Raw genomic sequence first — 23,720 nt, forward strand, 5'->3', positions numbered from 1 at the left:
AGCCTTATTTGACTTGAGGCTTTATGCAGCATGGTCTGCGTCCGGTAAGTGCACCAAACACCTTCTTTTATGAGCCTGGCGCCTTTGGCGCCAGGACTGATGTCCAATATGAGCCTGACGCCAAAGGCGCCAGGACAAAGTCCAAAGAGCCCTTATTAGGGGCCGCTGAGTTTTTTCCCGAGGGCATGATGCCTGCTTCCGGGGGTGCTGGGCCTGTCCTGGTGCTCTGGGGGCAGGCATCATGACACCCAGGTCTTTCAATGTTCCTTGTATTCACAAGCCTTACTGTCTTTGCAAACAATTCACTGTGGACATCCCTCAATCGGGCTCACTCCTGTCGACACGCTGTTCATGGGACTTGAGGCTTCTTCCCTTCTGGTTAGCATCCCTCTACCGGGTTCACTCCTGCTAACCTTTAACACACTGTTCATGCACTAATTTCGCCAAGCGGGATTCATTTCTCTTATCTTCACAATGATCTGTCAGTCAAAGACTTTCTAGTGTACAGAGGATTTTACAGGACCCCTGTATGACCTCCTTTCATCTTTTCCCAAGGCCTTCTGGCTACAGTAGTTTCTACCATCCGGTAATCACCCAGAGTTTCCCACGTGAGCACCCACGTGGTGCCGGACTCCTCTGTTGCTGGTTTTTCCGCTTTTCTATCAATAGTTCAAGACTTCCACAATTCAAATGAGCCGTTTGCTACTTTTCGTTCAACACAGCTCGGTTTCTTATCGACTCTCTCCTTTGCTCAGCGGCTGTGATGAACTGCTGGGCTGTCTCTCTTCTTGGAGTCAAGGTTAGTACCACAGAAACAAGCGTCTCTCCCCGGCTTGGTAATCAGCAGAGGAGGGTCTCGTGTACCGTTGACATCTGTTGCAACATACACTGGCTAGTGTTTGCGGTCTTAAGCTTCGTTCTGCAGAGGTTTCACGGGCATTGGTTGGAAAGGGCAAGGTCGCTTCTTTCCTTGTCACCCTCTCGGTATTGTCATGATGCCTACCCCCGGACTTCCGGATCAAGTCCATCAGTCCAGAGTGCAGACATCCAGCCCCTTATTGGAACCCACAAAGCCCCGGTTAGGGGCTTTATGGATTCAGTCCTGGTGCCGTAGGTGCCAGGCTCATATATGGGATCAGTCCTGGCGCCATAGGCGCCAGGCTCATATAGTCAAACTTACCTCATGCAGAACATGCCACAAGGAACTCAAGCATTGGCCTTTGTGAGGCCAGGGAAGGACTACTTTTCTTCAGGGACTATTTTTTACTTGGGTGTGGTGCTTGGAACTATTTACCTGGGACTACTTTGGAAGCTATTTAAACCACGCCCGAAGAGCAGAACACGCTTCGCGTTATTCTGCATTCAGCAGCATAACGCTCACCGTGCCTACAGCCAGCATCCTGTTACCTGCCACGCCCGCTCCGAATCCGGACCGCATCCTGGGAAGAAGGGAAGAAGAAGAAAAGGTTAGAGCAAGAACCTACCTTCTAATCTTCACCGGCTCCTGAATCCACCGCATTCCTGCACAAGGAAAAAGACTTTGAAAAAATAAACGCGTTGCACCGCTAGCAGCTGTGCCACGGCATACTTACCAGTCTTCACAGCATCTACACGATCCGGCGCAGCTTACATCTCTGCGTAGCTGCATTCTCGGCATCTAGAGGAAGACGAGAAAAAACAAAATGAGCCAAGAGCAAACCTAGACAATCTTGGTTACCGCCAGGCACTTACTTGATTTGCCGCCCGAGGTATAATTCTTCGGCATCCAGCATCTTACGCCGCACCTGTAAAGGGCAAAAGCACTTGGTTAGAGACATTTAGCATCATTATTTTCTACCGGACAGTGCTGGGTAAAACAGACTCTTACCTTAGCGCGACCTGCTGCCAATCCGGAGAATTCCTTTTGGACCAAGCTGCAAGATAAATAAAGGAAAAGGGAAATGAGGGAATAGCAGACATTGGAACTCTAAAGACTATTTAATTACGGCTCCACGCCACATCCCCCAGAGCCCTAGTTCGTCTGGAACTCACCCTATTCCTTCGATCCAGTGGAGTAACTGGCATTCTACGCGCCCCTGCAATCAGCGCAGGATGGAGAGCTCATCATTTCAAGCACTAAGGTGAGGACATAAAGGGAATATCGGAGGTGTTCAGTGGGAACGAATTGGGTGCAGGTATCCTCGCAATCCACAGGTGGCTAACTCCCTTCTATTGTTTTCAGGAAACTACTCTTACGGGTCAAGCAGACAAAACTAGGAGGGGCAGTCCAGTCAGCCATCTCCGCCCGTACGAGTCACGCTGGTAGAGGCCACTGCTGTTCTGTTCCGTTCAACGCCCCTGCGGGAACCAGGTGAGCGTAACAGGTATGCACCGTCTTTCTCCTCCTCTTGAACTGCCGTGCTCAGTTAGCCCTCACGTTGTGCGGTCTGCCTTGCTCGACCTGTTCTCTCGTTCTCCACCTTTTATCCCTGTGGGAAAGGGAAAGAGCCGTCGGGTGTGTGTGTGATTCTGGTCAATTGCCTGACACTTGTATTGGGACATGTCAGGTAAAAGGCTCTGATGTTAGTCCGTTGTCTTTCGTGTTGTGCAAAATTGTTTGTGTCAGAAAAGTGATTAGGGGGCAGCAGTGTTTTAGAATATCCTACATGGTAGTATGGGGAAAGGTTGTTGAGAGAAGGGGGATAATGTGTCTCATCCGTCGGTCTCCCAGTCCCCAAGGACCCCCCAGCCAGATGATCCTCACTCACTGGTCCATCCCCAGGAACTGGATCCAATAACGATGGCCATGTTCTGGCCACCTAGATGACAGATCCCGGGCACTAGCTAGGGAGACACCTTCAGGTTTCTCACATGCCCTTCCTCCATGCGATGTAGCCACATTTGTTTCACAGGGGAACTGAGAAAGAAAGTCTACATTTCCCTGGTCTTATCCTTTTGGTGTTCCACAGTGAAACAATAGGGTTGTAGGTATATAAACCATTGCATGACCCGAGGGTTGGAGTCTTTGCATTGGCTAATCCAAACTAGGGCTGAGTGGTCTGTAACGAGTGTGAACTTTTGTTCCAATAAGTAGTACCTAAGATGTATAATGGCCCACTTGATGGCCAGGGCCGCCAGTTCCAACGCAGAGTAATTTCTTTCACGTGGGAACAGCTTGCGGCTGGTGAATAAGATGGGATGTTCCAATCCATCGCAAACCTGGGACAGGACGGCTCCTAACCCTGTAAGGGAGGCTTCTGTTTGTAAGACAAACCCCTCAGAGAAGTAGACTACCTTTAGTATTGGGTTTTGACACAACGTCTGCTTCAAGGTGTCAGAAAAGGGGAGGCAGTGTTTTAGAATATCTTACTTGGTAGGATGGGGAAAAGGTGTTCAGAGAAGGGGGCACCGCGTCTCACCTGTCGGTGTCCCACTCCCCAAGGACCCCTCCATCCAGGTGATCCTCCCTCACTGGTCCACCCCCAGGAGCTCGATCCAATAGCAATGGCTGTGTCCTGGACACCTGGATGACCGATCCCCGAGGACTAGCTAGGGAGATACCTTCAGGTTTCTCACAAGTGAAATACACAATGATTGTACTTGGACAGGTAAGAACAAAAATACTCTTTTTATTGTAGCCCCAAAACACACTATAAAAATGAATCAAGCAGGTAATGTTATCACACAACCCTCTAAATATAAAACATATACACAGTCACAGTTTGATAAGGCAATGCATACAATACACCTGAAATGAAAGGTAAGTTATTAGGCAATTGTATATAACCAGTCCACAGGAAGAGAAGCTCTAACTTTGAGTCTAACCCTAAATTGAATGGGACCTTGTGCCCAAAAGTTCACAAAAGTACCTTTAGAAGAAGGGACAGCTTTAGGAAATATTCCTGTGGTTGTGAAGATTGTTCTAGAAGTGTTTCTACACTTAAGTAAAATATTTTCCCTAGCTTCTAGAAACAAACGTTTAAAAGCAATGGAATGGAAGGTAAATCAAAGTTCTTCACAAACTTTATAATGGAGGAGATAGGGGCACCAGTAAGTATTGTGACAAATCACTGCCCTTACTCTGATTTTCCCAAAGGACTTTGCAGGTCGAATGGGGTCGCTGGAGGCAGGTTTTCCCGCCGTGGATCCAGTAGAAAATGCCCAGGTGCAAGGAAGTCAATGGTCGGGTCCAGGAGCTGAGTGCAAACCTTTCCAACGAAGAAATGTAGCAGGCACTGATGCAGGGCTCTACAGGACACTACCAGACGGTGGAAGGCCCGTTTTAGCGACTATTACCTGCCACGTGCGACTGCAAGGCATCATTGCAGTCTCGAACAAAGGAAGCCTTCCAGAACAGGCCCCTTCGATTCTGAGATGCTGAAACCTGGCAGGGAGGTGACTTGTAGGACTAGCTGTAGACCCCCGAGGTTCTGGGCAAAAACGTGGAACAGTAATGCTTCTGGCACCGGAGCCCAAAAATGGAGCTGGTCAGTCCACTGGGTGGTCCTTGGACACTTCCGAAGGCTCCAGGATTGTGAGAAGGCGTCGAGTCTGGTTGGTCCCACCAGTCCAAAGGGTTAAAGCGCCAGCAAAGGTCTTCTGAGATAATTTAGTCCAGCATGGCTTCACCTGGACAGCAACATGAATGGTCGCCAGGCTTCTTTCCGGATTCGTCCTCAGATCTTTCGTTGTCTGCACAGCTACACAGGGTACTTGGCTACTCTTCTGATCTGCTGGAATGGCTTCAGGGCTCTTCTTCTTATCCTAAATTTAAGTGAGTGATCAAACTCAGCCCTCCAATAGAAAGGATTGGCACCACTCATGCACACCAGTAGTGGTCCAATCAGAAGCCACTGTGGGGCTGACTCATGCATGCACACCAGACATACTGCCACCAGTTTGTGGATTGGGACCAAACAGTCCCAGCCCACGTTCTGTGTCCATACATACATACATGGCATGCACTGGCAGGCAGAAACAGCTTTCCAGGGAAAATGCATGACCATAAAAGGGAATTCCTGGCCTGAGAAGACTAGAAGGCGGCCAAAGAAGAAAATAGCCAAAGAACAAGTAAAACATCTTGTGGCATGGCCATCTTGGGCCACTGGCCACTGTGAGTAACCAAACACGGTAAATGTGCTAAGTAAAACGTTTAGCAAATATAACTGCTGCCACCACGAAAAAACCCTTTGGTGTAAGTGTAGGCTGATACAAAAGTATCCGCATTGCACTGCATTGGAAGATTCTGTGTGCAATATGGAAGTTACCTGAACAGGTAACATGTCTAAAGACAAAAAAGGAAACCTAGTTTCCCAGTACTGACAGTCTGAAGGCTGTTGGGTAAGATTTTCATAGCAATGATAAATCTTCCTGACCTGTGTCAACCCCAGAACATTTTGCTTTACTGGTGGATTCTTTTCCCTATTCCTCCGTCAGTGGGAACCTTTTTCCACACTCACAGAATTTTTTACTCTTTTTATGGGTGTCATTGTTAACTCTCCATAGTGTCTTAACCCAGTGAAATTTCAGAGTCCTAGCATCAAGCGGACACGATAGGAGGGAAAGTTTGACCGCAACAAGTGAGTCCCTTTGCGTCGCTCTGCTGCGGTGACTGCCGTCTGAAACAGCTTACCTGAGTTGGGTCCAGTCCCAAGAGAGGTCCTGCATCGTGTTTTTCTGCATTGTGCCACTGAGAGTCCTTGCACCAGCCAAAGACCCTGACAGATCTGCTCGAACCTGCAACCCCGGCGAATCAAGGACTGAGTCTGACGGCGAAGAAAGCGACCTCAGATCTTCTTTCATTGACCTGCCAAGTCCTGTGAAGAACTGGAATACGGGGGCGGGGGGAGGGTGTTAGTGGTGATTACCTGTAGGGGTGTCACGGTATTAGTTTTATGACGGTACGATAACTTTCTTGCCAAATGACGGTATATCATGGTTATCGCGGTATAGCAGGTGGAGTTAACTAATCTTAACAAATATTTTCTAAAAGGTCATAAATTGACAGATTTATCATCACAAACAAAACCAGGCACCCAGGGCCAGAATTGGGCTTTTCAACATACTTTCCACTGAAATGCCTTGCTTCCACCAAACACACGTGTGGAGAGGGGGGTGGTCCTGCTGCAACTGGAAAAGCAAACTGAATAGCTTTTCTTAAGTGGTCATTTAGGCTTTTCGCTCCCCCACTGGCTACTGGTGAAGATGAACATGTTGCCATCTTGATAACCTGCATGCCACAGATCAATGGAGGCTGATGGTAGTATATGCTTGTGCACATACACACGCACTCTCTCTTTACGTTACAGCCTTTAGTTTACTTGCGGGCCAAAAGGTGTTCAGTAATCACGGACATGTTACCCTTTGGTATGGCAGCAGGGAATACCGACAGATCAGTGAATTTCGCAGTGTGACTTATATGTAAATTCAATGATAGAACCAGGGAAATCCCCCGTTGCCATATGTTTAGAGAACATTATCCATTATAGATATATAAACCCCAAAACCGCCACCCCAAAGTAAACCTTTTTCCTTCTTGGCACTGTATCTATTCTTCCTATTGCTAACATATTGATTTTGTGTCAAGCATGTGTTGTTAATGGAATAGCATTAAAAACTGCTCTAACTGAAACTACTTGGCAGACGGCACATCCAACAGTGCAAGACCAAGACTGCGCAGCACTTGCTTACTGCAGCCTTTCCAAATCGGATTGAAAAGCACACTTAACGGTATGAACGTTATAACGGTATAAACAATGTGATGGTTATTATTGTTCAATTAAGTGGTTCACGGTAGTATTAACGGTATACCGTTACATCCCTAGTTACCTGCCCCTACCGTAAAATCCCTTTAAAAGTTTTGCTAACTTTTACAATGCTTTGGCTTTGGTTTTGCCATTGCTTGGTCAAGCAAGCCGTCCGAAAGTTGGGGACACTTTTGTTATTTAGAATAACTCTTCTTCTAACCCTTGGAATTGTTCACTGGGCCCCAGAGACCCTAGCTTCATTTTTTCCAGCGTTAAACTGTGTCGGAACCTTTCCTGAACTTTTGGGCATAAGGCTCCAGACAACTTTGGTGAAGGACTTTTGAAGCTATGGCTAATTCTCTGTGGACCTTTAGTGCATAAACTAATCTCCACTTTCCTTTATCAGGGTTCGATATGTATTATGCCCTACTCTAGTGACTGTATATATGGTTTCTAATATTAGTGTTGTGTGATACTTCTACCTGTTGTCATTTTTCATAGTGTTTTGTCCATAAATAACTGTTTTTAAACATATTGTCCAACTGTAATTTGTGACTCCCATTGTATGTACTCATTGTGGACCCTTCACAAGCTCACCATCTCTTGAGACTTAGCCTAGACCTCTCGTCACTGCTACCTTGAACTTGGTTGGCTACAGCTCCCAGAGCTGTCCCTGTCGCAATATAGGTTGGCCTTCTATACATCTGTCCCCCAGGCCAGAGTATAGAAAATCAGTCCCAGCAAGGTTGGAGGATTTGATTGGGGTGAAAGGGCTAAGAGCTTTGGAGAGCCATTGGTCAAAAAGGCTGACCGAGAGCTGGTCTGCCTGGACTTGGAGGGAGGATAGGGAGGCAAGCAGGGAGTCAGCCAAGTCAAGAGTTACTTTGACCTTGTTCCTTAGTGTGAAGCAGCTGGATGGTCCTGGGTTAGTCGAGGGGGACGAAGGGGTCTACTTTAGAGACCGTGAAGATGGTGGTGTGATCGGGGAGGGAGCGTGGCGATCAGTTTAGAAGAACTGAAGATTGAGTCTAGAAGAGGGTGAATTTCTGTTGTAGTCTGGGGGTCTGTATACAAGTAAGAAGCTGTGAGTATGTGTGGGGGTGATAAGATATGATATGATATGGCATTTACGGCTGTACACAAGTGTTTCAAGGCGCGACGAGGCAGGGAGGGGGGACAATGGAAGACCGACAACGATGCTACTAGGCCAGGTGTCATTCAGATCGCGCAAGTGCATGGGTAGAGGGGAAGGGAAAAGTGCAAGGGGAAAGGGAGAGGGGAAAGTGCAGTACAGGGGTAGTAGAAAAACAAGATAAATAATAAGGACCAGCTGGTAAGTTATGGTAAGTTATGTTATGTTACTTTGCATTTATATAGCGCCTTATGTACCATTGGTATGGTTTGAAGGCGCTGGTAGGTTGAACGCCCTTGGGAAACGAAGTTCAAATCAGTAGAGAGAGTCATAAGGTGCGTGTGAGCACCGGATATGTGTGCAGCTGGTGTGGAATTCGTGAAGTAGCTGCATCTTAGCGGTAGGGGTGGTGCTTGAGAGGTCAATAGTATGTGTTTGTTCTGGCAGGATTTATCCAGACCGAATTGTGGCTGCGTTGGGCCTGAGGAGAACGCCTGGCTAGGGGGGCGGGGGGTGTAACCAGCAGTGTTTAGTTAGAGTGATGGGGAGTTTGAGGCAGATGTTGGTATGAGAACAGCTATACCGAATGGTGTCATAGTATTGCTGTGTTCTATTTGAGTGGTGGTGTAAAGAAGAGAGTAAGCATGGAGATGTGAATATGGTGGTTTGCTGTAGGTGCTTGAGATCGCGCTCACTCCAATAATTCTATGAGCTTCATCCATTCCATGTACTCCGACTGTTCCGTGCATTACGACCGTTTCAAGCAATCAGACCGTTCCTTTCAAAGCTCTTTCACACGTTCCATGCCCTCCAAACCATTCCATTCCAACGTCTCATCATTCTGTGCACTCCAACCCGTTCCCTGCACTCCAACCCGTTCCCTGCACTCCAAACCGTTCCCTGCACTCCAACCCGTTCCCTGCGCTCCCATCCGTTCCCTGCGCTCCCATCCGTTCCCTGCGCTCCCATCCGTTCCCTGCGCTCCCATCCGTTCCCTGCGCTCCCATCCGTTCCCTGCGCTCCCATCCGTTCCATGCGCTCCCATCCGTTCCCTGCGCTCCCATCCGTTCCATGCGCTCCCATCCGTTCCATGCGCTCCCATCCGTTCCATGCGCTCCCATCCGTTCCATGCGCTCCCATCCGTTCCATGCGCTCCCATCCGTTCCATGCGCTCCCATCCGTTCCATGCGCTCCCATCCGTTCCATGCGCTCCCATCCGTTCCATGCGCTCCCATCCGTTCCATGCGCTCCCATCCGTTCCATGCGCTCCCATCCGTTCCATGCGCTCCCATCCGTTTCATGCGCTCCCATCTGTTCCATGCACTCCGATTCGTTCAGTGTGTTCCAAGTTGTTTTATGCACTTCATCCATGTATTTCACCCGTACCATCTACATGTTTCTCACGTTCCATCCACATGCGTCATCCATCCATATGTCACCCGTTTCATCCACATACATCACTTGATCTATCCACATACGTCACCTGTTCCATCCACATACGTCACCTGTTCCATCCACATACGTCACCTGTTCCATTCACATACGTCACCCGTTACATCCGCTCTACGCACTCAACCGCTCTACGCACTCAACCGCTCTACGCACTCATCCGCTCTACGCACTCATCCGCTCTACGCACCCGTCCGCTCCGCTCTACGCACCCGTCCGCTCCGCTCTACGCACCTGTCCGCTCCGCTCTACGCACCCGTCCGCACAGCTCTACACACCCGTCCGCACACCCATCCGCTCTGCACACCCATCCGCTCAACGCATTCATTCGTTCCACTTGCTTCATCCATTCTAATGATTTCATCCACTCCATTCACTTCGTTCATTCATCATGCATTACATCCATTTCATTAGTTTAACTCTCGTTACTGTTTTCGTACGATTTATTCTTATTATCCGTTAAACTGATCTGACCTCCTTTACTCGTTTAATTCTGTTTGTCTTTTTAGTATATATTAGCGGTTATTTCATGTCGATTTCTCGCATGGATCTTGATGTGGTTTTGTTATTTCTCTTATTATTATTCGAGATCTAGTAGTTCGTTGGGTTGGTGTCACTGAGAAGCTGTTATTCTGTTTGGGACAGTTTGCGTACGGGTTGGTTTCAGGGGAAGAGCCAGGTTTTCAGTAGTTTGCGGAAAGACAGATCCTCAGTTAGGCGGATGTGGGGTGGGAGTGCGTTCCACAGCGTGGGGGCCAAGGCTGAGAATGATGATCTGCCAAACCTGACTGAGTTTGTCTTAGGTATGACTAGGAAGCCGGCTGAGCTTGATCTTAGAGTACGTGGAGGGTGATAGGGTTTTAGCTTGCCTTGAAGATATTGGGGTCCAGTTTTATGCAATGCTCGATGAGAGATGTATAAGGTTTTGAAAGTCACCCTTCAGGCCACTGGAAGCCAGTGCAGAGTCTTAAGGGCTGGGGAGATGTGATCTCTCGGGCCAAGCGCAAGTAGCAGTTTGGCTGCAGCGTTTTGTGCCCTTTGAAGTTTATTCAGTTGGTAAGCGTGGACTCCGAGGTAGAGGGGGTTTGCATTGTCCAGTCTTGATATAACAATTACAAAAAAGGTAGCAGGCGCCCCTCTCTCTCGAAAGAACAAGGCATGATAACCTGTTCAGTGGTTATTAACCACATTGAGAGTTCGCAGCCATTGCTTTTTGCTCACTGTACCTTCACAGATGGGAAATATCCATTTGCATATCAGTCTTTGTCCGGCCCCAAAAGGGCAGTCCAGCACCGAAATGCTATGGCAATTCCTCTCTGAACAAGAGTACCATCAGCAACCCCATACACGTGTTTCAGCCTTGTTGGGCATCATCAGTGAGGTGAAGCTGAGCCTCTCTAAGCACAGTGAGCAGGGAGTCCACGTCTGGTTGCCCCCAGGTAACCTTGGGTGACCAACCCCAAGTTCCTTTCAAAAATACAAAAAAGGTAGCAGGCGCCCCTCTCTCTCGAAAGAACAAGGCATGATAACCTGTTCAGTGGTTATTAACCACATTGAGAGTTCGCAGCCATTGCTTTTTGCTCACTGTACCTTCACAGATGGGAAATATCCATTTGCATATCAGTCTTTGTCCCGCCCAAAAGGGCAGTCCAGCACCGAAATGCTATGGCAATTCCTCTCTGAACAAGAGTACCATCAGCAACCCCATACACGTGTTTCAGCCTTGTTGGGCATCATCAGTGAGGTGAAGCTGAGCCTCTCTAAGCACAGTGAGCAGGGAGTCCACGTCTGGTTGCCCCCAGGTAACCTAGGGTGACCAACCCCAAGTTCCTTTCAAAAATACAAAAAAGGTAGCAGGCGCCCCTCTCTCTCGAAAGAACAAGGCATGATAACCTGTTCAGTGGTTATTAACCACATTGAGAGTTCGCAGCCATTGCTTTTTGCTCACTGTACCTTCACAGATGGGAAATATCCATTTGCATATCAGTCTTTGTCCCGCCCAAAAGGGCAGTCCAGCACCGAAATGCTATGGCAATTCCTCTCTGAACAAGAGTACCATCAGCAACCCCATACACGTGTTTCAGCCTTGTTGGGCATCATCAGTGAGGTGAAGCTGAGCCTCTCTAAGCACAGTGAGCAGGGAGTCCACGTCTGGTTGCCCCCAGGTAACCTAGGGTGACCAACCCCAAGTTCCTTTCAAAAATACAAAAAAGGTAGCAGGCGCCCCTCTCTCTCGAAAGAACAAGGCATGATAACCTGTTCAGTGGTTATTAACCACATTGAGAGTTCGCAGCCATTGCTTTTTGCTCACTGTACCTTCACAGATGAGAAATATCCATTTGCATATCAGTGTTTGTCCCGCCCAAAAGGGCAGTCCAGCACCGAAATGCTATGGCAATTCCGCCCACTACCTTTGTAAAACTATTTGTTAAGGAACCTGGGATTGGTAACCCTAGGTCTCCTGGGGGCAACCAGACGTGGTCTCCCTCTCACTGTGCTTAGAGAGGCATCAGCTTCACCTCACTGATGATCCCCAACAAGGGTGAAACACGTGTATGGGGTTGCTGGTGGCACTCTCGTTCAGATTGGAATTGCCATTGTATTTCGGTGCTGGACTGCCCCTGGGCAGGACAAAGACTGATATGCAAATGGATGTTTCCCATCTGTGAAAGGCACAGTGAGTAAAAGCAGTGGCTGCGAACTCTCAAGTGGTTAATAACCACTGAACAGGTTATCATGTCTGTTCTTGCGAGAGAGGGGCGCCCGCTACCTTTGTAAAACTATTTGTTAAGGAACCTGGGATTGGTAACCCTAGGTCTCCTGGGGGCAACCAGACGTGGTCTCCCTCTCACTGTGCTTAGAGAGGCATCAGCTTCACCTCACTGATGATCCCCAACAAGGGTGAAACACGTGTATGGGGTTGCTGGTGGCACTCTCGTTCAGATTGGAATTGCCATTGTATTTCGGTGCTGGACTGCCCCTGGGCAGGACAAAGACTGATATGCAAATGGATATTTCCCATCTGTGAAAGGCACAGTGAGTAAAAGCAGTGGCTGCGAACTCTCAAGTGGTTAATAACCACTGAACAGGTTATCATGTCTGTTCTTGCGAGAGAGGGGCGCCCGCTACCTTTGTAAAACTATTTGTTAAGGAACCTGGGATTGGTAACCCTAGGTCTCCTGGGGGCAACCAGACGTGGTCTCCCTCTCACTGTGCTTAGAGAGGCATCAGCTTCACCTCACTGATGATCCCCAACAAGGGTGAAACACGTGTATGGGGTTGCTGGTGGCACTCTCGTTCAGATTGGAATTGCCATTGTATTTCGGTGCTGGACTGCCCCTGGGCAGGACAAAGACTGATATGCAAATGGATATTTCCCATCTGTGAAAGGCACAGTGAGTAAAAGCAGTGGCTGCGAACTCTCAAGTGGTTAATAACCACTGAACAGGTTATCATGTCTGTTCTTGCGAGAGAGGGGCGCCCGCTACCTTTGTAAAACTATTTGATATAACAATTGATTGGACCGCGAAGAGTCTGTTAGGAAAGGAGAGATATGGAAAGATGCGCCTAAGGGTTTTAAGGTGGTAGTGGCAGGACTTTGAGACGTTGTTGACTTGGCGCGAGTGTGTTGGGTCAGAGTCAAGGGTGCATCCAAGGTTTTTCACTGAGTTAGAGGGGGTCGGGGCGTTACCCATGGCGGATGGCCAGGGTAGAGGGTGCGGAAGAAGTTCGGAGTTGCCACATACCATGATTTCAGTTTTGGGGGGGTTTAACAAGAGATGGCTTTGGGTCATCCAGAGCTCTATGTCAAGGAGGCAGGCGGCGAGGTCAGTTCGGCAGTTTGGTTTTGAGTTCCGGAGTTTTAGAATTAGTTGAGTATCATCGGTGTAGTTGGAACACAGGATGTTGTGTGAAGGAATTATTGATGGGAGGGTGATCAAGTAGAGATTGAATAGGAGGGCGGATAGGCATGCTCCTTGCCAGACTCCTGTGTCGACTGGTCGGGCTTGGGAGGAATAGGTGGAGAGTATCGTTATTTGGTACCTGTCTTTGAGAAATGAAGCTATCCATTTAAGGGCGGTTCCACGAATTCCTAGGGAGTGGAGTCGGTCGAGGGGGATTGAGTGATTGATTGTGTCAAAGGCGGCAGATAGGTCCAGAAGGATTAATGCGGCGCATCCCGCGGAGTCTACAGTCATTTTAAGATGATCCCAGATTAAGTTAGGGTGGTTTCAGTTCCATGACGGGCTCTGAAACCTGATTGTGCGGGGTCTAGGAGATTGTTGGCTTCGACAAAGGCATTTAGCTGGGAGTAGGCGGTTCGGTCAATGAGTTTGGCAAGGAATCTGGTGTTTGAGATGGGGCGGTAGTTTTTGGGCTCGAGAGGGTCGAGGGAAGGTTTTTTTATTAGAGGTTTGACATGAACTGTTTTGAATGCGTCGGGAAAGATACCCGAGGATAGGGAGTGTGAATTGATAGATCTTGCGTTTTCTCCTGCGCAGGTGGTAGCGAAAATTTCTTTGAGGGTTGTGGCCGGGCAAGGGTTCTAGCGGAGAGAGCCGGATGGTTTGCGGGCCGAGAGAAGTTTGAGAAATTGGTCTGGAGATATTGTACTAAAGGAGTCGAACGTTGGTTGCGCGGTGGTCGAAGGCGGAGGGTTGGCCGGTATTGGGGGGGGGGGGGATTGCCTGGAGGATGTAAGAGAGCCCATTTGGTGGTTAGAGCGTTGGTTCTTTCGAGAGCCGTGGCGTAAAAGTGGAGAGACAGTGAGTCGCACAGTGATTGTGAGGGGGTCAGAACGGTTGTAGTGCGTGCTGGTTTGGTGAATTCGGAGATGATTTTGTGAAGTTCTTTGCTGGGGTTTTTGCAGTTTAGGATTCGGGAGTTGTAGTGGGCTTTTTTTTGCTTTCCAGATTTCGGCCTTTTACTGATGAAGGTGACGGCTAAGGTGGCTCTGCTCTCCTGGGTTTTGTCTTTCTGCCATTTGCGTTCTTAAATCAGGTGTGAACCATCTAGGGAACGGGCCACTGAGGGGTGAAGGTTTGCAAGCGGGTGTGAGACGCATTGGTGAGGTGTTGAGCCAAGAGCCAAAGGCATCGGGGGTTAGTTATTTGAATTGGCAGCTAGGTGGTGGAGATTGAAGGAGTGCATCGGCTAGGTCAAGAATGATTACTAGTTTTTTCCAGCATTTTGCCTCCATTTTGGCCAGCAGTGGCCCCGGCAAGCCCACGCCATGCCCCGAAGAGTCCCTCTCCTGCGGCTCCCCTTCCCTCCCGCCTCCCTGCCCACCCCTTCACCCCTATTGGTCCATCAAGGCTCTTAAGCCACCTTCCCAGGGTAGCCCCTGCCCGGCAGCACCTACAGCTAAGGACCCCGAGGCGAAGGACGGATACACTAAGTGTCTGCAGGTGTCCGCAGGGGGGAGCAAAAGAAGCAAACTGACACCAACCAAACTGTAAGTGTGGCACGGGTGGGGAGTAGAGCAATTACTCAACTCCAGAAAGCCCTCGTCACTCTACCTTACCTCTCCTGAACGCATACTGCCATAAAATCACATCATGCATACCTAGAGATTTGTCATCTCCAGCCTAACTCCATTATTGGCCTGACTGTAAATGTTGTAATGCATTACGCATTAACACACTAGAAATGTCATGATTAGCCTGAATCACCTTTAGACAGGTGTAACAATGTTAGCAAGTACCAAACTTAGCTGGAATAATCAATTTAGCCTGCGCCGCATCTAGATAGAAATATGAATGTTAGCATGAGCATGTACCACACTCGGCTGGAATTTTCAATTTAGCCTGCGCCGCATCTAGATAGAAATGTGAATGTTAGCATGTACCACACTTAGATTAAATTCTCAATTTTGCTTGCGTCACATCCATACAGGTTTGTTAATGTTAGCACATGCCACACTTAGATGAAACCGTAATGATGACAAGGGCAATACCCGAATGGAATCATGATCACTAGCCTCCTCACGTATAGACAGAATTTTGAATTAACAAGCAGGTGGAATAATAAATGATAGCAAGCATCACACCTAGACATAACTGCAAGGACAGAAAGGCCAAATAACCGATCCACTAACAATTTCACCCCTCTGCTTACACAGCTCAAACTCTAACCAAACACAACCACAAGCCTAAAACGCAGCAATCCGCACAAACTTCACTACACTGCAACAACAAAACAAACCGCACATACACTTGCACAACAGCACACGATGACTACCGATCGTAAAACACCCCAAGCCCAGCCAACGGACCCACCGGGCTGAGGCTGCCAACAGCAAATCACTGCTCTCTTGCACTTTTCCAACCTATTCCCACTAACTTAACCGCCACCCCCTCCCTCTTTCAGACCCGCCAGAGCGCCAGGGGACCACTCCGGTGGTAACAGTGCACGGTACAAATGTCCTTTAACATTAACAGCATTTGCATAGATTCGGAGGTTCAGATTAGAGTACGGGAAGGGGGTCAGGTGAGTGAATGGCGAAAGAAAAAAGAAAGTGATCAGACCAGATGATAGGGGTTGGGAGGTTTAGATGTATCCGGTTGTGGGAGCTAAAGATGGCTTCAAGAGTGTGTCCCTTATAGAGTGAGTCGGGCCGTTTATGTGGGGTTGGAGGTTAATCGCGTCTAGACTGTCAACCAGGGAGTGTGTCATAGGGTTGGGGATGTCGAGCCATATGTTGAAGTCTCCAAGAAGGGTGAGGTTGGGATGGTTTAGTTGAAGGGTGGCAATAGAGTCGCAGAGTTTGTTTGAGAATTGTCTGTCATAGCCAGGGGGTCTGTAGATTATTAGGAAGCTGTGTGAGAGCGACGGGAAGAGGGATATTTTAACGAGGAGTGATTTGCCGGACGGAATGGATGGTTGGTTGTCGATGATTGAGGCGTGGAAGTGAGACTTGAAGATGAATGCTATTCCCCTACCTCTAGATGAACGGTTCAGTGGGATGAGGGAATAGTTGGGGGGGAGTGGGGGGGGCTTCATTGACTATTGGGGCGAAGTCGTCAGAGAACCAAGTTTCGGTGATGAAAACCAGGTCTGGTTTGTCAGAGGCGAGGAGGTCAAAGATGCTGTTTTTTGCTACAGATCGGGCATTAAATAGGATGCAGTTCACTTCAGTAGGTGAGGTTGGTGTCGGGGCTGGAGCGGAAGGGGGTCGGGGAGAGAGTGAAAACTGGAGAGGGAGAGGGGTGGGGTGGTTGATGATCGATGGAAAAAGTGGGCGAGCAGAAAAGTTGCCGGATTTCGGGTGGGAATGGATGGATGCGTGTGTTAGGGTGATTGGGTTTGGCACGGGGGATTTGAAGGTGAGGTGTGGGCTGTTAGTTTCGGTTGCAGTTTGTGAGAAATCGAGGGAGAGGGGTTTCAGGAAGGGGGAAGCGAGGGGGGAGGGCGGTGATTGGGGGAAAGAGTTGGTGGGTCGAGACAGGGGAGGCGAAGACTGCTGGGAGATTGAGGGGGACCAGGTACGTTTCCTCTTTAGTGTCTTTGTTGTGATTGGTGTCTGAGAGAGGGTAGGGGGGGTCAGAGTGGGAGAGGGATGAGGTTTCTGTTCTTGCTAGGGCTAGGCGTGCAGTTTTTAGGGAGAGGAAAGGGTGTGGTCTGGGGGAAGATGGTGGGGGTTTGTGGGAAAGGTGGGGGGATGATTGCAGGGTGGGGTGCGCCCGGTGAGATAGTGAGATAGTGAGGGGAGCAGGCATGATCACTGTGGGCTGGTCGTGGTGGGGTTCAGGGGAGGAGTGGACTTAGGGTGGTTGGCTCGCCATCATGCCCCTCTGGCTTGGTGTTTTGAAAGGGGGAGGGTGGGATGATTTGGGAAGGGGGGGAAGGCAGACAGGAGAGTGGAGGCGGTCTACGGTGGTCGTTTCCGGCAGACCCTGGTGGAATGGGTGTACTTATGGTTAGTACAAGCTATTAGGTGTAGTTTCAAGTGCAACTTACACTTTATTGGACTTATAAGTTCGGCTATATCCCTGGGTGAGATTAGTCTTGGTTTCAGGGTGATATTCACTTATTTTAGGTTTTAGTGTACTAGTTGTAACTAGGCTGTAGATATTAGGCCGTTTTGAAGTGTAGTTAGACCTTAGTATATGTTGATTAGGTGGCCTATTTAGTTGCCACTACAGCAAAGTTACGCTGTTGGGTAGGCTTTCTTCTAGCAAGTTGGACTACATGTAAGCTATTAGAGAGAAGTTGAATGTAGCAGCACCACAGGTATGATTTTAGGTGGACTTTTAAGTGCAGTTTAGGCGGGCTTTCTAATTGAAGTTCTTAATTCGATGGGGGAACGCCATTAGGCCTACTTCTAAATTCGAGTTTTGGTACAGATAGGATATTAGGGATGCTACTATATTTAGCTAATAATTCAACGCTACTGGGCACACTATTGCACAGAGAGGGATATTATGTACATAGAGAGGGTATTAGGCACACTTCCAGGTTCTATGTACACAGCGAGGATATTAGGCACACTTCCAAGTTCAGTTTGCACAGAGAGGGTATTAGGAATACTTCTGAATTCAATTAGGGCACATTGTTAGGCGCACTTCTAAATTCGGGCAAGGTGCTCTATCAGGTCCACTCTAGATTTAGCTTTTCACACAGAGGATATTTTAGGGACACTTCCAATTGCTGGGAAGGGGGGCTGTAGGGATACAGAGACAGTCCTGCAGTGCAGGGGTTGCCAGGGAGGCAGTGCAAGGGGAGAGTGGCTGGGCCAAGGGCCGAGATCGGTGAGAGTGGCCCAGTTGCAGACTCAGTGCAGTTTCAGTCAGGAATTTAGCAGGGGAGAGGGGGAGAGAAAGCAGAAGCAAAGAGGAATGTTTTGAGGTGCTTCCGGAACCAGAGATGGTTCTCCTCAAGTTTCAGGGAGGCAGGAAGGATGTTCCAGAGGGAGGCCCCTGCCGCGGAGAGAGATCTACCACCAACTCGTTGCTTGGAGAAGGGGCTGACCCTGAGGAAGTTGGAGGCGGATGAGCGAAGAGCTCGAGAAGGAAGATATTTAGGAAGAGAGAGTTGAAGGTATTTTGGCCCAGGCCCCAGAAGGCCTTGTGGACAATGCAGAGGGTTTTGAACTTGATCCTCGCAGCCACTGGGAGCCAGTGTAGGGATTTCAGTCCTGGAGAGATACAGTCCCCTGGGCTTGAGGCCAAGGACAAGTCTCGCAGCCCTGTTCTTGATGAGTTGCAAAGGGCAGAGAGTAGAGGCAGGCAGATTTAGATAGAGGCTGTTACAGTAGACCAGCTTAGAGAGAACCAGGACTCTGGAGACAGTGAGCTTCTGGGGAAGGAGAGGAAAGGAAGAATACCTCTGAGGCGGTGCAGCTAGTAGTGTGACTTCTTAGAGACGTCAGATATGTGAGGAGAGAAGGAGAGTGTGGAGTCGAAGATGAGCAGGAAGAGGGCCAAGAGAGGCCGGCCAGAGAGCTGCAGGGAAGGGGGGAGTAGGTGTGCCGTAGTCTTACTGGCATTAAGGCAGAGGTCATTGGCAGCACACCATTCCTGCATAGCAGACAGACAGTCAGAGATGAGGGAAGGAGAGGAGGAGGCCGAGGGTAGCCTGAAAATGAGCTGGGTATCATCCTCATGGCACTGAAAGTTGGGGCAGAGAGTGGCGATGCGGTGGGCAAGGAGTGCCAGATACTGGTTGAACAGCCAGGGAGAGAGGTTAGATCCCTGGGGCGACACCACAGGTAGAGAAAAAGATGTCGGAGAGGAAGGACCCCAGTTGGACCTGTGAAGGTCGATTAGAGAGGAAAAAGGTCAGCCACGCCAGAGCCTGACCAGTGATACCCAGGTTATCACGGAGACGGTTGAGCAGGATGGCATGGTTGACAGTATCAAAGGCAGAAGAGAGATCGAGCAAGATGAGAACACACAGAGTGTTAGAGTCAAGGTTGGAGAGCAGGTCTTCACGGATGTTCAAGAGAGCAGTTTCCGTGCTTCTGGCAGCTCTGAAGCCAGACTGATGGTCATGAAGGTTACCAGCAGATTCAGCATGGAGATTAAGCTGGGAGATGGCCAGTTTTTCCAGGAGCTTGCCCAGGAAGGGAGTGATAGAGATTGGGCGATAGTTAGCCGGGCAGGAGGGGTCGGAAGAGGGTTTCTTAAGAAGAGGGTGCACAAGGGACTGCTTAAGGGGGGGGATGGGAAGACTCCAGAGGCGAAGGGAGTGATTGCAGAAGTCAGTCAGTGCAGGAGCCAGGGAGTCGATGTGTTCCTTGATAGTTTTGGAGGAACAGGGGTGAACCTGTTTCGACAAGACTTTCATAGATGGGACTTGTCTGGAAACCTTGTCAGCAGAGAAAAGGGGAAAGGCAGAGAAGGATGGAGGAGGGGTGGCTACAGAAGGGCCAGAGGAAGAGCAGGGAATAGAGGGAGGGAGGTGATAGGTGGAGAGTGAGGACAGGATGTCCTGAGTTTTTTAAATGAAGTGAGAGGCCAGTGCCGTGCAGAGGGCCTAGGAGGGGAGAGGAGAGGTAGAGACTGCAGCAGGGTTGGCCAGTTCCTTGCAGATTTTAAAGTGTTCAGCCGAATTGTTAGATGCTACAGAGATGCGGGCTTGGATAAGGGCTCTCTTCTTGGTGAGAACGAAGAGCCGGTATTGCCTTTGGAGCAGGCGGCAGGCCAGTTTGTCAGAGGATGAACATGAAGAACGCCATTTCCTCTCTGCCACCCTGCACTTGCATTTTAGGATGACAAGTTCAGAGTCCTACCAGGAGTTACATTTGGCTTTGGGCTTCAGGCGGATTCTCATGACAGGGGCAAGGATATCAAGAGTATCCGATATAGCAGAGTGGAGAGGGCTGTGTCAGGGTGGGAGTCAGTCGAAGGGGGAGTGGGGTGAGAAGGTGGCGGCGAAAGCCTCAACTGACGCGCGCTTCATGGGTCGGATGACCGAGAAGGAGGGTGGCAGTGATGAAGGTGCCTTTGCCTGAGGGGTGGGGAAGGTGAGGTGGGAGGATAGGAGAAAGTGATCACTCCAGGAGAGTGGAGTGGAGTGGAGAGAGGGACGGAGAGGGGAAGGTCAGAAGAGATCAGAGCATCAAGAGTGTGCCCTGCAGAATGAGTAGGCCCAGATGGGAGACTAGAGAGAGAGAGAGAGAGAGTCACAGAGGTTGCGAAAGTGTCCAGAGGGGGGACAGGAGGCATCCAGGTGGATGTTGAAGTCTCAAAGAAAGAGGAGCTGAGTGGTTGAGGACAGGAGTGAGGAGGAGAGGTCCGCCCACTCGGAGAGGAAGGAGGAAATTTGACCGGGTGGCCGATAGATAGGAGCCACAGTAAGGGAATGGCTAGGAGAGAGAGTCGGCAGACAAGGCATTCAAAATTGGAGTAGGTTTGCGTAGGAGTGACAGTGGCAGGAATCCACTTGGGGAAGATAAGGGCAACACCTCCCCAGCACGGTTGGGCCTGGGCACGGAGAGGATCTTGTAGCCATCAGGTAGGAGTGTGTCAAAGCTGGTGACAGAGCTGGCCGTGAACCATGTCTCAGTAAGACCGAGGACATCAAGGTCCAGTTCCTCAAGAAGGCGACAGATATCCGAGGAATGTTTGACAGCAGAGCGAGAGTTAAGAGTGGCAATGTGGAGAAGGTTGCCATCCTTGAAGGACTTCCGGGGAGGGGTACAGATCAGAGCTACGCCCTGCGGAGGTGAAGAAGGAGCACGAGAGGGGGCAGGGAGGGAGGAGAAAGGCAAGGTAACCGAGGACAGAGAAGCGGGGACAGCAGGAGAGGAAAGGAAGTTGATGAGGTGTGGGAAGCATCTATCAAAGAGGTGAAGGTTGGTCTGAGGGCCTTGGACCAAGACGGTCCCATTAGAGTAGACATTAATGATGGCCTTAGAGGAGTGGAAGGAGGCCAAGAGGACATCCCAACGGGTGCCACCATTAATGGGAGAAGAGGAGAAAGGAGAGAGCACAGAGACCATGTGAAGGCTCCATAGGTCAGGTGAAGGCACGAAAAAGAGGATGTCGTGAGCGTTTCCTTGGAGGAGGCACTAGTGTAGGTGTCAGCGATAGGGAGGCCTGGGTTGGAGACCAGGATGTCCTTTTTAAAAATGTTCCTACCAGATTTAGTGAGTTGAGCAGGATAGTCAATGGAGACGCAGTTAGAGAAGATAGACGAGATAGAGAGCACCATAGAATAGGAGGGAGAGGAGGGGGGGGGGGGGGAGACAAACAAGAGCAAGTGGACAAGATGGCGAGCGGCAAACCAGTAGTGCAGTAGGACATACTCTCAGGGTTAAAGATCTCACAGTGCTCAATATGGGACCAGGGAGAGGCCACCTAAGTTTGAGAGACCTCAGAGGGCAGAAAAGGCCTAGGGTTAACACAGTGCAGGAAAACAGCAGTAAGTATTGGCTCAATGCGTAATGAAGTGACACAGGTGTATTTGGGTTGGGCAGGGAGAGCAGGTGGAGCTAACAGTGATGATAACGGCGCCTGGCGTCCCCTGCAGACACCTGCAGACACAACGGGAGCCGCAACCGTAGGAGCCGCCCTTTGCCTAAGGGGCCCTTAGCCGAGGGGGCTGCCGGGCAGGGGGCTGCCCAGGAGGGTAAGTTTTAAGGCAGAAGGAGGAGAGGAAGGGGAGTGGCTGTGGGCGGGAAGGGAGAGGAGGACCAGGAAGTGGCTGCAGGGGGAAGGGGGTAAGGGGCAGTACAACGCGCTGGGAGCGCGATTAAAACAATTCAATTCTTTTTTTTTTTTTTTTAAATAAACACAAACTCACAGGAGGCCCTCGGGTCCTGGCAGGGCTTAGCCTGAAGTCTGGCCACACAGGGCTACCGGCGGCTGCTCGTACCCGCTCCTCGCACCCGCAACTCTGTGAAAGAAAGTTCACAGAGTTGCAGGCTTGTTCCTCAGTGTGTGAATTGATGAGGAGGGATTTGTAGAGGGTGGCAATTCCGCCTGCCGTGCTGATTCTGTTATGCGCGATAAGGGTTTAGCCCGGGGGGAAGACCTTGTGTGCAATGGATCGGAAGTCATGGGACCATGCAACTGTGTGCTTAGCTGCAAAAGCACCCCGCTTTTCTTGAATATTCGCCCTCTTGCCAATTCCCCTTCTTTCTCACCATGACACTCTACAGTGGCTGTTAAGCAGTGTGCAGCGCCTTGCAAAAATACTAGAAATACATATTTAAAGATCAGCCTCTCTTCCCCCACAACTCGTTTTCGTTCTCTAAAAGCGGTTGAAAATACACATTTTCTAGGATGACAAATTAGTCTGTGCGTGACTCATTTCACACATCTAGAGAACAATTAATGTAAAAAGACCAAAAGATGCAGCCACATTTAGATGGAAAAACATTTTCTTTAGTGGTTCAGCATTTGATATTAGCAATGGAAAAATGGTGTGTGGGGGGTATTAGACTTGTTTGGTTTGTAAAAGCGCAGTTTTTTTTTTTTTACGGCAAGCCCTTCACTAAGAAGGCGCCCACTATGTGTACTTTATCAGCCCTAGTATGTGCCATGCCCTCGTACAATCCTTAGCAGATCATTGATGCTTAGGTAATCATGGCACACTGTTTTCCAAACTTGCATTTTGTGTTTTGTTGCAGGCTATGGCACTTTACCGTACTTCTATGGAAACGTTGGCGACATCGTGGTCAGCCCCCTGTTGGTGAACTGCTACAAGATCCCGCAGCTGCAAAACAAGGACTTGGACCAATTGGGAGTAACGGGCAGCCATTTATTAAATGTAGAGAACATGATCCTTCTAACGATCCAGTATCTCGTGCGATTGGGTAAGTAATCATGCTCTTTTTCCACCTCCCTTTTAGTTATTGTTTTTCTCTTTCATGGCAATGTGTATCAGCAAGAAAGATAGCTGGTGAATTAGGAAGGGACAGTAGTTTGTATATCTCTAATATATGAAAACTAATTTTTTCAAAAACAAATTCCAATGCCCTTCAAACCAATGGAAGACAGCCTTTCCTGATGTTTTTTCATAAAACGCTGGGCAGATAGTTTGCATCTGCTTTTCCCTCTCCTCTATAACTACTTTACAATGCAGTGATTGCCAGCGGGCCAGTATCTCCCTTTAGAGTTTCAAAGAAAATCTGTAGTTCCCTCTAGAGTCCTTGTGCCAGATGTGGCATCTGTTAACGGTGCAAGTTCCAACATTCTGGTCTAATTAAAAATATAAAATCTTTCTCATCCAGGGCTCCTGGTAATATTGTGCTACTTTACCTCAGTCTTGTACTCTCCATTATTGGAAGTTCAGGGTTAAATGATGTTTAAGAAGTAAAAAAAGCAAATCTCAATCATAACTGGAGAATGTTAAACAAACAAACATTTTTTTTAATTTAAAAACAAATAATTTGTTTGTAATTTATGATTCTTTATAGCTCGTAATGCTTGCAGTTGAAAATTCCTTTTTTTCATTCTTGGATCTTC

General features: G+C 49.1%; 1 protein-coding gene across 5 annotated transcripts in view; it reads left to right on the forward strand.

The window, feature by feature from the left end:
- The window catches only part of GREB1L (GREB1 like retinoic acid receptor coactivator), a 1,340,557-nt gene that overhangs the window by 1,090,519 nt on the left and 226,318 nt on the right, over positions 1-23,720 (forward strand). For all 5 annotated transcript variants that reach the window (XM_069620882.1, XM_069620883.1, XM_069620885.1 and 2 more), the window contains one exon: positions 22,883-23,068. In XM_069620882.1, coding sequence (XP_069476983.1) covers positions 22,883-23,068 — 186 coding nt within the window. The remainder of the gene's footprint in view (positions 1-22,882; positions 23,069-23,720) is intronic.

This window comes from Ambystoma mexicanum, chromosome 5q (genome assembly GCF_040938575.1).
Source record: "Ambystoma mexicanum isolate Mex_15411 chromosome 5q, UKY_AmexF1_1, whole genome shotgun sequence".
Classification (NCBI taxonomy): Eukaryota; Metazoa; Chordata; class Amphibia; order Caudata; family Ambystomatidae; genus Ambystoma; species Ambystoma mexicanum.